Genomic DNA, 12809 nt, shown 5'->3' with positions numbered 1-12809 from the left:
CCAGGTAGGCCAGTTGAGACCAAGTTCTCATTTACAACTGCGACCTGCCCAAGATAAAGCAAAGCAGTGCGACAAAAACCACACAGAGTTACACATGGGATAAACAAACATACAGTCAATAACACAATAGAAAATCTGTATACAGTGTGTGCAAAGGAAGTAAGGAGGTAAGGCAATAAATAGGCCAATAGTAGCGAAGTAATTACAATTTAGCAATTTACACTGGAGTGATATATGTGCAGATGAGGATGTGCAAGTAGAAATACTGGTGTGCAAAAGAGCAGAAAAACAAAAACAAATATGGGGATGAGGTAGGTAGTTGGTTGGATGGGCTATTTACAGATGGGCTGTGTACAGCTGCAGCGATCGGTAAGCTGCTCTGACAGCTGACGCTTAAAGTTAGTGAGGGACATATAAGTCTCCAACTTCAGTGATTTTTGCAATTCGTTCCAGTCATTGGCAGCAGAGAACTGGAAGGAAAGGCGGCCAAAGGAGGTGTTGGCTTTGGGGATGACAAGTGAAATATACCTGCAAAAGCGTGTGCTATGGGTGGGTGTTGCTATGGTGACCAGTGAGCTGAGATAAGGCGGAGCTTTACCTAGCAAAGACTTCTATAGATGACCTGGAGCCAGTGGGTTTGGCGACGAATATGTAGCGAGGACCAGCCACCGAGAGCATACAGGTCACAGTGGTGGGTAGTATATGGGGCTTTGGTGACAAAACAGATGGCACTGTGATAGACTGCATCCAATTTGCTGAATAGAGTGTTGGAGGCTATTTTGTAAATGACATCGCCGAAGTAAAGGATCGGTAGGATGATTCAGTTTTACGAGGGTATGTTTGGCAGCATGAGTGAAGGAGGCTTTGTTGCGAAGTAGGAAGCCAATTCTAGATTTAACTTTGGATTGGAGATGCTTAATGTGAGTCTGGAAGGAGAGTTTACAGTTTACAGTCTAGGTATTTATAGTTGTCCACATATTCTAAGTCAGAACCGTCCAGAGTAGTGATGCTAGTCATTTTTTACATTTACAGTCGGAAGGCGGGTGCGGGCAGCGATCGATTGAAGAGCATGCATTTAGTTTTACTAGCATTTAAGAGCAGTTGGAGGCCATGGAAGGAGTGTTGTATGGCGTTGAAGCTCGTTTGGAGGTTGTTAACACAGTGTCCAAAGAAGGGCCAGATGTATACAGCATGGGGTCGTCTGCATAGAGGAGGATCAAAGAATCACCCACAGCAAGAGCGACATCATTGATATATACAGAGAAAAGAGTCGGCCCGAGAATTGAACTGTGTGGCACCCCCATAGAGACTGCCAGAGGTCCGGACAACAGGCCCTCCGATTTGACACACTGAACTCTATCTGAGAAGTAGTTAGTGAACCAGGCGAGGCAGTCATTAGAGAAACCAAGGCTGTTGAGTCTGCCGATAAGAATTTAATTGATAGATGGCCTCCGGGACAGTCCACTTCTATGAATACAAGTTTGAGGCAGTTTATGGAAAGGTTTGATAGTATAGATATTTGGAGAGTAAAGTTTTCTAATAACAAGTCTTTCACTTGGAGTAATAAGGAACACTCCAGACAATCATGCATAGATTTTTGGCTGGTGTCTAAATGTTCTAATAAACAGGGTCTTTCTGTTTTAACATCCTTGCCACTCCCCTTACTGATCATAGAGCTATTTATTTTGACATTAAACTTTTTGTCTCTGATAATGGCCTTGGCAGAGCATCCTACTTGAAGCTTAATAGCTCTATATTAAAACATGAGTTGGTCAAGATGGAGATAAACAATTTATTTACACACTTCTGGAACAAACCTATAAATGACAATTCATACAGTAATAACAGGGAGCTTTTTAAATATGAGGTAGGAAAATATAAGAAAATATGGGAGTATTCTTGCCAAGATAAGGAGAGCTGAAGAAGGTGTAATTTCAAAGATCACCTCTTGTTCAAAAGCCTGTTGAAAGTCTCAGAGGAGGACAAATCTGTTGTTTGAGCTACAACACAAGTTGTATGATATGTATAAACTGAGAGCAGAGGGAGCCGTTGTCAGATATAGGAAGAAGTGGCTAGAGGGTGAACAAAATTCATCGTATTTTTCCAAGTTAGGAAAAATACCACTCTAAAAATAATACAATTCAACAATTAAATATTAATGGTCTCATCACAGATGATCCCACATTAATCTCTAACTTTAGTTAGAACTATATAAATTCCTGTACAATTTGCAAGTATTGTGAGGTTTCCTCAACTCTTTTTTTGACTCTGGGGGATGTGAAATCAATTGGGGATGCTGTGATGACCCTATTATAGTTGAAGAGATCATTTATTGTATTGAACACCTTAAAAAATAATAAGTCTCCTGGGACTGATGGTATATCTGCTGAGTTTTACAAAACTTTTCTCAACAGTTAACCCCATTTATGTTTGAGGTGTTTTCTGAAAGCATTGCAAATAATGCTCTCCCTCCCAGTTTGACTCAAGGTCTGATTACATTAATACTTAAGCCCAAGAAAGACTTGCTTCTCCTCGATAATTGGTGTCCAATCTGTCTGCTCAATAACGACTACAAAATATTAGCCTGTATTGGATTCAATTATAGAAGAGACCCAATCTGGCTTCATGAGGAATAGACATATCTAATAATATCCGACTGGTCCGGCTGGCGTTAGACCTTATTGACTATTCTGATCTAATCTTCCAAGATAGTTTTGTCTTCTTAGACTTTTGTAAAGCCTTCGATACAGTGAAGCATAAAAGTTTCTATTTCTCTCCCTTGAGAAATTTGGTTTTGGGGAATTATTTTGTAGTACTATTAAAGCTCTTTATATGAATGGGAACAGTTCTATTAAATTAAAGCATGGCGCTTCTCCTAGATTTGAAAAGAGGAATTAGGCAAGGTTGCCCAATTTTGCCTTACATATTCCTGCTTGCAACCAACATATTACAAGTTTTGTTAAATCCAGCGATATAAAAGGGATCTCTATTGCTGACAGAGATATTATCATAAGTCAGCTTGCAGATGACGCCATCCTCTTTTTGAAAGATGCTGACCAGATTCCTAGAGCAGTCGATGTGATAAATATTTTTTCCAAAGCATCTGGTCTTTGCCTAAACCTTAAGTGTGAATTGTTTGCTGTTAAAGACCGTGTGATATCCTCTATGTGCAATATTCCAGTCAAGGAAAAAGTAACATACCTTGGGATTACCATGTCTAAGAATCAACAGGAAAGATGCTCATTAAATTTCATACCTATTATTGAAAAAACCAAACAGAAGTTGAACCATTGGTTGCAGAGGGATTTATCCTTGAAAGGTTGAGAATTGCTTTCTAAAGCTGAAGGTATCTCCAGACTTACTTATGCAGCCCAGTCTCTAAATCTTGACAACAAAATAGGTAAAGCGGTTGACCAGATGCTTTTCAACTTCATCTGGAAAAAAATGGTACACATTATATTAGGAAATCTGTCGTTATGAACACATGATTATGGTGGTCTCAATTTTTTGATTTTCCTTCTTTGAATAATACTTAAGATAAATTTGGCTAAGCATTTTTTAAAGAATCCAACTTCAATTTGGAATTGTATCCCTCATATCTTCTCCCATTTTGGTGGCTTCAATTTTGTTACTTTGTAACTATAACATTGATAAGATTCCTACAAAATGATCTGCTTTTCATAGACAAGTATTATCGTGGTCGTTAATATATAAAAACAATTACCACACAAATACCTACTTGTTAATAAGATCAAAGAGGTCTCTTTCAGAATGATCCATAAGTATTACCCTGCAAATCATTACCTGAAGAAACTCAAAAAAGACATTAACTCTCCTTTGTGTTGAGCATCCAGAAACAGTTCTGCATTTATTTTGGCATTGTCTACATGTAAAAAAATTATGGAAAGATATTCATAGCTTTAATTGTTAATATTCTTGATGACTCCTGTTTTTTATTGGAGAATGTGCTGCTCAGTTTCCTTAACCATAATATGGATAAAGAAAAACAATTTTACCTAAAATCTAATTGTGCTAATGGCAAAATGTAATATTCATAAATGTAAATTCACGAATAGAAAAACACTCTTACGTGTTTTCTATAAGGAATTCGAGCAGTACATTAAGACTCCTCTACATTATTCTAATAAGAAAACTTTTAAAACAATCAATGTGTGTGTTTCTTTTAAGGTCTTTGTATAATCTGTAATTTTTTGTACCCCTAGCATATGTTATCATTGTCTGTTTGTATACTGGTTTTTCTGCAATAAAATAAAAGATGCAAAACAAAAAATATAAAAACTATTCAAAAATTGTAAAACAAAGTGACATGCCTCCACAAATACGTCCCCAATCAATACTTTAAATTGCCCGAATGGCAACAGAACATCAAGGGTGAAATGTATTTAGAATTCTGTTCTAGCGATACAGTGCATTAAAACTAAAAGCAGATTTACCTAGCTCGGTGGAGATCCTTGGAACCTCAAGAGTTAACCAATCCTGTGAATGGATTAGGCAACTCAGGTGTCTATGCTTCAACAGAAAAGTTAGATATGACAGAAGTATGAAGTAGGGCCTTGTAAACAAAAAAAGGGACTAATATAGAGCTCTATAAAGGTCTTCAGCAAAGTCCAGCCAACCTTTTGATACAGGATGTAGTGATGAGTATCAAAACTGTCACTGTAACAAAACGACGGGCACTAAATGATGGCATCCAAAGGTTTAAGAGTAGTAGAAGCTGCACTTTGATAAATAATATCACCATAATCAAGAACAGATAAAAAGGTTGACTGAATAATCTGCTTCCAACTGCTTAGAGAAAAGCACAATCTGTTTTTAAACGTCAAACTCATACGCCTAAGTATTTATATGCGGGAACACGTTCAATTGGAGAACCATCTAATGAGTGACCATGTAGTTAATCTGAAACATTCTTACGAGTTTAAAAACATGTATTTCGTTTAGCCCGTATCAAGCAAAAGGTTTATTTGATTGAATAGAAGTTTCGCAATGTTTAAATTTTTACGAGTGTACTGATTTTGAGTAGGACAAGTGACATCCTGGCAACTTTGACAAAGACATTATATCAGAGTTGTCGAGATGGATATGGAATAATAATTGCTTTTACATGGGTGGGACAATAGTTTTTATTTATTATCGATCTTAACCCAGTCATCCAGTTAGAATGAATCCGTTTTAAGAAAAAGTAAGAGTGCCCATTCTTTTCATAATGTAGTATTATATTTTATTATTTACAATACAAACACACAAGCATCACATCACAATATGCATAAGAGACAAGTGCCAGTTGTGGAAACCTTACAGCAAGCTGTCACTCAAGTCCATCTGATGATCCAAATTCTTTCTATTCAGAGGAATTGTTATAGAAGGCTCATATGAATGTAAAGGAAAATGGCTATAGCTGTGGTCCAATTCTCTACCCTTTTCCTGAGATGTGCACTCCTACACCTTCTCATGGATTTAAAAGGAATGGATTGGTGCAAAGGATATGGTCAAAACGTCATGCTTACACCAATTCAATACTTTGAGAAACAGAACGCAGCCTATGATCTATCTAAGTTGACATCACAGTCCCTTGTAGGTAACCTTTCATCCCCTTTCCTCTTGACCCCTCTCTCACACTGCTGTCCCCTCCTGCCTCTCCCTCTTTTTCTCCTGACTTCTGAAGTACTCTTTGCTGAGTAGGACATCCCTCTTTAGGGGTAAGGTTGGCTCCTCAGCCGCCGACCCTAGCTCATCTTTCTGCCGCTGGGCGAGGAGCATGGCACGGAGCAGGGGCGGGTATGACACATAGCGTATGGGGGGCTCGGGAACAGGGTTGTAGAGTTTGAACTGCTCCTCCTCATGTTTGGGCACCAGACGCCAGTCATGGTACATCACCTTGTCTATCTCCTTCGCTTCACTCTCCTGCTTGCCTGTGGAAAAAAAATAATACACACAATGGTGACTTGGTCATCTTTTCTTAATCTCTTTTCACAACCACTGCTGTGATAAATATGTCAAATGACAGTAATGCGGAGGTAGTCTGGCCCATCAGCCAGCTCTCTCTGTCGAGACGTCTGGTTTCACAGCGCCTCAGAACGGGACTTGACTGGGAGTCTATGGCAGGAGCTGCGAAAACAGCCACTGGTTTTAATTGACTGTTCTCTCAGTCCATCACCATCTAGCACAGGGGTCTCCAACCTTTTCTAGCATGAGAAAATTAAACATGTCGAGAGCTACACATTTTTTTCAAGCTTTCAAATAGGCACATTCTTCTCTTGTCCTCTCCCCTGCAACTCTTCCCCGGGTCCTTAGTGTACTGTTCTCTGTCAATATAGCTGGTAAAAAATTGTTAATAAACAACTCTAAGGGGGGCCCTATAAAATCTTTCCCCCCCCAAAATTCTGTTTAATATTTTCCCAAATTATGTTCCGTTTTATTTTCCCAGATTTTATATTGTTTGTTTTTTACTCCCAAAATTACAATTGTTTGTAGACAAATAACTAAGTTGATGTTCCAATTCATGTCAATGCTTAAATCTGAAGACACTTTTTTTTAGGTCTGGAAGAAAACAAACAAAAAAAACGTGCGTGTAAACATGTGCGATTAAGGAATGTGCCATCTAATCTCCGGTCTAGTCATGGTTCTGTACTGCTGCAGCTCATTTCATGTCAAGTTTGCAAATAACAATTAATAGATACAAATGATATACTTACTCATGATATACTTCTGCCAGGTAAGCCTACTTTGCAGTTAAAATTTAATGAGAAGGTTTTTGGGAAAGTATTTCTATCAACCCACAAGACGGTAAACACATCAACTAGCTGCACACGGAGTGATGGACAAACTTGCACATCTTGTGCAATTAATTGGCAGATATGTTAGGTTTGGCTTTTTATGCCAATAGTGGCTGACCAGGGGTGTGATAATGTCAATGTGGCATTGGCTAGATATAGCAGCTGGGAACTTGCGGTGTCTGATACTTGCGATTTGTTTATGACAGTTTTGCAGCAGAATACGTGAAAATTGCATGTACTTTCAGAAGTGCCTTCGGAAAGTATTCAGACCCCTTGACTTTTTCCACATTTTGTTACGTTACAACCTTATTCTAAAATATCTACACACAATACCCCATAATGATAAAGCAAAAACAGGTTTTTAAATTTTTTGCTAATTTATAAAAAATTACACACAGAAATATCATATATCATACTCAGTACTTTGTATAAGCACCTTTGGCAGCTATTACAGCATTGAGTCTTCTTGGGTATGACACTACAAGCTTGGCACAGCTGTACTTGGAGTTTATCCCATTCTCCTCTGGAGATCCTCTCAAGCTCTGTCAGGTTGGATGGGGAGCGTAGCTGCACAGCTATTTTCAGGTCTCTCCAGAGATGTTAGATCGGGTTCAAGTCCGGGCTCTGGCTGGGCCACCCAAGGACCTTCAGAGACTTGCGCCCAAGCCACTCTTGCGTTGTCTTGGCTGTGTGCTTAGGGTCGTTGCCTATTGGAAGGTGAACCTTCACCCCAGTCTGAGGTCCTGAGTGCTCTAGACCAGGTTTTCATCAAGGATCTCTTTGTACATTGCTCCGTTCATCTCTGTCTCAACCCTGACTAGTCTCCCAGTCCCTGCCTCTGAAAAACATCCCCACAGCGTGATGCTGCCACCACCATGCTTTACCGTAGGGATTGTGCCAGGTTTCCCCCAGACGTGACGATTGGCATTCAGACCAAAGAGTTCAATCTTGGTTTCATCAAACCAGAGAATCTTGTTTCTCATGATCTGAGTCATTTAGGTGCCTTTTGACAAACTCCAAGTAGGCTGTCATGTGCCTTTTGCTGAGGAGTGGCTTCTGTCTGGGCTGGTTGGTGGAGTGCTGCAGAGATGGTTGTCCTTCTGGAAGGTTCTCCCATCTCCACAGAGGAACTCTAGAGCTCTGTCAGAGGGACCATCGAGTTCTTGGTCAGCTCCCTGACCTAGCCCCTTTTCCCACGATTGCTCAGTTTGGCCGGACGACCAGCTCTAAGAAAAGTCTTGGTGGTTCCAACCAAACTTCTTTCGTTTAAGAATGATGGAGGCCACTGTGTTCTTGGCGACCTTCAATGCTGCAGACATTTTTTGGTACTGTTCCCCAGATCTGTGCCAAAACACAATCCTGTCTCGGAGCTCTACGGACAATTCCTGGGGCACTCTGTTCACAACGTTGGCATCTGCCCATACATAACCCCACCGCCACCATGGGGCACACTGTTCACGTTAACATCTGCCTGGTACAGTTGAAACCGAGATTAATCCGTGAAGAGCACACTTCTCCAGTGTGTTAGTGGCCATCGAAGGTGAGCATTTGCCCACTGAAGTCGGTTACGACGTCGAACTGCAGTCAGGTCAAGACCCTGGTGAGGATGACGAGCACGCAGATCAGGTTCCCTGAGACGGTTTCTGACAGTTCGTGCAGAAATTATTCGGTTGTGCAAACCCACTGTTTCATCAGCTGTCCGGGCGGCTGGTCTCCGACGATCCTGCAAGTGAAGCCAGATGTGGAGGTCCTGGGCAGTGTGGTTAAATGTGGTCTGCAGTTGTGAGGCCGGTTGGAAGTACTGCCAAGTTCTCTAAATATATATTTGAGGTGGCTTATGGGAGAGAAATTAACATTAAATTCTTTGGCAACAGATCTGGTGGACATTCCTGCAGTCAGCATGCGAATTGCACGCTCTATCAACCTAAGACATCTGTGGCGTTGTGACACAAAACTGGACATTTTAGAGTGGCATTTGTCCCCAGCACAAGGTGCACCTGTGTAAAGTCATGCTGTTTAATAAGCTTCTTGATATGCCACACCTGCCAGGTCAATGGATCATCTTGGAAAAGTAGAATTGCTCACTAACAGCTATGTAAACAAATTTGTGCACAACATTTGAGAAATAAGCGTTTTGTGTGTATGGAAAATTTGTGTGATCTTTTATTTCAGCTAATGAGACCAACACCTTACATGTTGCCTTTATATTTTTGTTCAGTGTAATAGGCTAAGGCTACAGCTGTAGCAGGCTCTCTCTCTCCCGCCTCAATTTTAACTACACCCCTTTCAAGTCCCACATTAATGCACACTGTTGTCTAGCCCAGTAGTTGGTCTACAGGAGCCGATAGTATTTTTCAGTTACAACACGTTTGTGGCTTCCATCTTCTGTTTACACACAGGTGTTCGGACACACAGATAACTAAATCAGCTAATTCTTCCGTCAGTGTTTTCCATAAACAAGCGCTGTAACATGGAACCCTAACTCTATAAAGGTGTAATAATGTAACTTTTTAAAATATATTAACTCTTAAAAAAACTCCCCCGGTCAGAAGATACTATCGTCAATAAGCACTTAAACTGTTACCGGGCTCTACGTGCCAGCAATTCGAGCCTGGGGACGAAGTTAATGCTGAAGAAACTTAAACCTCGGCATTATTTCATCTGTGAGAGATTATGCAATGACAGAGAGGCATATGAAAAGCTGCTGAAATGTCATTCTGTGAAAACAAATAAAAAGGTTGTCATCTCTTATCTGTTCACGACCACTATCATGAATCACATGTCGGTACTACAGAGTACTACCGAGGAAAGCCAAACCTATTCTTTCTTCAGGAAGAGAGCATGATATAGGATGTGTGAATCGAAAAATCTCACCTTTATAGGTCAGGACTCCCCATGCTCTGCCATGGTCCATGTTCTACAGAGAAGGCAGCAGAGTTATAAACATGTACACTACATTACCAAAAGTATGTGGACACCTGCTCGTCGAACATCTCATTTCAAAATCATGGTTATTAATTAATATGGAGTTAGTCACCCCTTTCCTGCTATAACAGCCTCCACTCTTCTGGGAAGGCTTTCCACTAGATGTTAGACCTTGCTTCCATTGAGGTCGAGCATTGATGTTGGGCAATTAGGCCTGGCTCATAGTCGGTGTTCCCATTCATCTCAAAGGAGTTCGATGGGGTTGAGTTCATGGCTCTGTGCAGGCCAGTCAAGTTTTTCCACACCGATCTCAACAAACCATTTCTATATGGACCTCGCTTTGTGCACGGGGGCACTGCAATGCTGAAACAGGAAAGGACATTCCCCAAACACTTGCCACAAAGTTGGAAGAAGAAAATCGCTTAGAATGTCATTGAATGCTGTAGCGTTAAGATTTCCCTTCACTGGAACTAAGGGGCCTAGACCAAACCATGAAAAACAGCCCCAGACCATTATTCTTCCTCTATGCATTGGGGCAGGTAGCATCTGCCGAACCACGATTCGTCTGTCGGACTGCCAAACAGTGAAGCGTGATTCATCACTCCATAGAATGCCTTTCCACTGCTCCAAAGTTCAATGGCGGCGAGCTTCACACCACTCCAGCCGACGCTTGGCATTGCACATGGTGATCTTAGGCTTGTGTGCGGCTGCTCGGCCCTGGAATCCCATTTCATGAAGCTCCCGACGAACAGTTCCTGTGCTGACATTTCTTCCAAAGGCAGTTTGGAACTCGGTAGTGAGTGTTGCAGCCGAGGACAGACGATTGTTACGCACTTCAGCAGTCCTGTTCTGTGAGTATGTGTGGCCTATCACTTTGCGGCTGAGCCGTTGTTGCTCCTAGACGTTTTCACTTCACATTTTTTACATTTACATTTTAGTCATTTAGCAGACGCTCTTATCCAGAGCGACTTACAGTAGTGAATACATACATTTCATGCATTTTGTTTTTGTACTGCCCCCCCGTGGGAATCGTACCCACAACCCTGGCATTGCACACACCATGCTGGCGCTGCAAACGCCATGCTCTACCAACTGATAACAGCACTTACAGTTGACCGGGGCAACTCTAGCAGGGCAGAAATTTGACAAACTGACTTGTTGGAAAGGTGGCATCCTATGTCGGTGCCACGTTGAAAGTCACTGAGCTCTTTCAGTAAGGCCATTCTACTGCCATTGTTTGTCTATGGAGATTGCATGGCGGTGTGCTCGATTTTATACACCTGTCAGCAACGGGTGAGGCTGAAATGGCCGAATCCATACATTTGAAGTGGTGTCCACATACATACACTATATATACACAAAAGTATGAGACTTTATAGTCAGTGTAATAGTGTAATAACAGTGTTATAAGCCTCCACTCCCCTTCACCCTCTACCCCTGCAACTCCTTTCCACCCCCCACCCCACTCACTTCTGCAGTATAGTCCACCTTGACCTTGGTGACCTGCCAGTAGCTAGGTGCTTCAGGGTGCTCTGTCAGCCAGGACTTGCGTGTGAACAGGTGGCCCACCCCGAACATCCTGAGGCCAGACAGCAGAGAGAAGAGACGGCTCTCTCTCCTCACGTCCTGAATAGAAATAAAGCAGTTTTAGGTTTTTCCCCCGTTGTTCGAGGGCTAGTGTTCACAGGTTTCTGAAATTCCCAGGTTTTCCTGAAAACACAGTCGGAAGGTTCCCAGAATCTTGCAGAAATAAGCAGGAAATCCAGGAATCATACCAACCAGGATTTCAGGAAAACTTTTGGGAAATTTACCAGCATTTTGCAACCTTCTCAAGGGAACAACAGTAGTCGATGGGATCTGGCATCAGAGACCCACAACTTTCTACTCATTATTCATTGTTAATAAAAACAAACATGTATGCTTTCATTTGATTGAAATAACTATAATTTCTGGTTGCTAGTTAAGTTCCCACTTTTTACACCTGGCCTGGGGCTTGAACCATCAACCTTCTGGCTGCTGGTCCTGCTTTCTAACCTCTAGGCTACCTGGTGCCCCACACACATACCTGCCAGGCAAGCACGGGCAGGGTCTTCCTGGTGTGCGGTCGCGTCATGGTGTCGTAGTCCAGTGCATACTTCTCAGACTCCCGTGGCCGATTCTTAAGCTCCCGGTACACACGGACCTTCCGGGCCATCTCAGCGATCAGGCGGATGCGCTTCTTCTTCACCATGATTGGTCAATAATGTTGTCACTGGGTCTCCTTCAGAACCTGGAGGAGGGGGTGGTTACATTAGGGGTTAGGCTCACAAAGGAGTAAATAAAGACAGTTCTGACCATTTTACAACAGGGGTACTAATGAAGACATTCACAGATCTGATAACCGGGAGACACTCGCCGATTTGATAAACTAGAATGACCCAAATACACTGAATGTAAACCCAGGTAAAAACAGAGTTTCTGGTCTGGTGTATTTGGGACTAATGATTCTGTTTCAGCAGATAGCTAGGTAGATACAGACCCAAATTCACCAGACCATGGAACCCTAGTTTTTCCTGGGCCTGCATTCAGTGTACTCCTCAAGAGTCTGACTGTTATGTAAGATAGCAACATTCTAGTCATTAAGTACCTAGTCATCATACTGTAGGTAATCCCATTAAAGCCAAACATCTTTATTAAGAATCACAATCAATACTGTTAAATTGAATAATGATTACCGTTAAATAGCTAAATGCGGTCCGCTTAGGTTAGCTACTATTTCACGTGCTGGCACTGGCAATCTGTCTATCGCAAGCTAGCTAACATTACAGATGTTAGCAAGAGCGCATGACACGCTAACGGTAGCGGGCTATCTAAGTACTCCACTATTCAACACAAAGTATTCTTGTTATCATAATAAAAAAATTAAAAAAAGAGTTGCTTACATTTCCAAGGGATGTTTTATTTTGCATAACTAGATAGCTACCTGAGACTTGACTTGACCTCCACAACACACTGCTTCCTCCGAAATTGTCAAACGACGGACAAAATTCCTCCCTAGAATTATTGATACATTTCTTAGTTCCGGGATAGAAACCGTTCCGCTTTGAA

General features: G+C 41.6%; 1 protein-coding gene across 3 annotated transcripts; it reads right to left on the bottom strand.

Annotated features, from left to right (window-relative positions):
* Window positions 1–5130: 5130 nt before the first annotated feature.
* mrps34 (mitochondrial ribosomal protein S34) lies at window positions 5131–12809 on the bottom strand. 3 transcript variants are annotated; one of them, XM_014192201.3, is made up of 5 exons: window positions 12685–12809; window positions 11788–11991; window positions 11193–11348; window positions 9672–9714; window positions 5131–5933 (listed from the first exon to the last, which is right to left on the bottom strand). In XM_014192201.3, the coding sequence occupies exons 2-5, from the start codon at window positions 11950–11952 to the stop codon at window positions 5635–5637; spliced, it is 663 nt and encodes a 220-aa protein (XP_014047676.2). In that variant the 5' UTR covers window positions 11953–11991; window positions 12685–12809; the 3' UTR covers window positions 5131–5634. The 3 variants fall into 3 exon arrangements, with proteins under 3 accessions (XP_014047676.2, XP_014047677.2, XP_014047678.2); XM_014192202.3 differs by having other exon boundaries at window positions 12644–12762; XM_014192203.3 differs by having other exon boundaries at window positions 12437–12731.

Source organism: Salmo salar, chromosome 03 (genome assembly GCF_965601325.2).
Source record: "Salmo salar chromosome 03, fSalSal1, whole genome shotgun sequence".
Classification (NCBI taxonomy): Eukaryota; Metazoa; Chordata; class Actinopteri; order Salmoniformes; family Salmonidae; genus Salmo; species Salmo salar.
The sequence above is the reverse complement of the archived record's forward strand: the minus strand, read 5'-3'. Positions and strand labels throughout refer to the sequence as shown.

Coding starts and splice junctions, on each gene's coding strand:
- mrps34 (XM_014192201.3), bottom strand. CDS start 11,952: ATGGTGAAGAAGAAGCGCATCCGCCTGATCGCTGAGATGGCCCGGAAG. Junction 11,349..11,787: donor TGCCCGTGCTTGCCTGGCAG/GTATGTGTGTGG, acceptor ATTTCTATTCAG/GACGTGAGGAGAGAGAGCCG. Junction 5,934..9,671: donor GGGAGTCCTGACCTATAAAG/GTGAGATTTTTC, acceptor TTTTTTCCACAG/GCAAGCAGGAGAGTGAAGCG.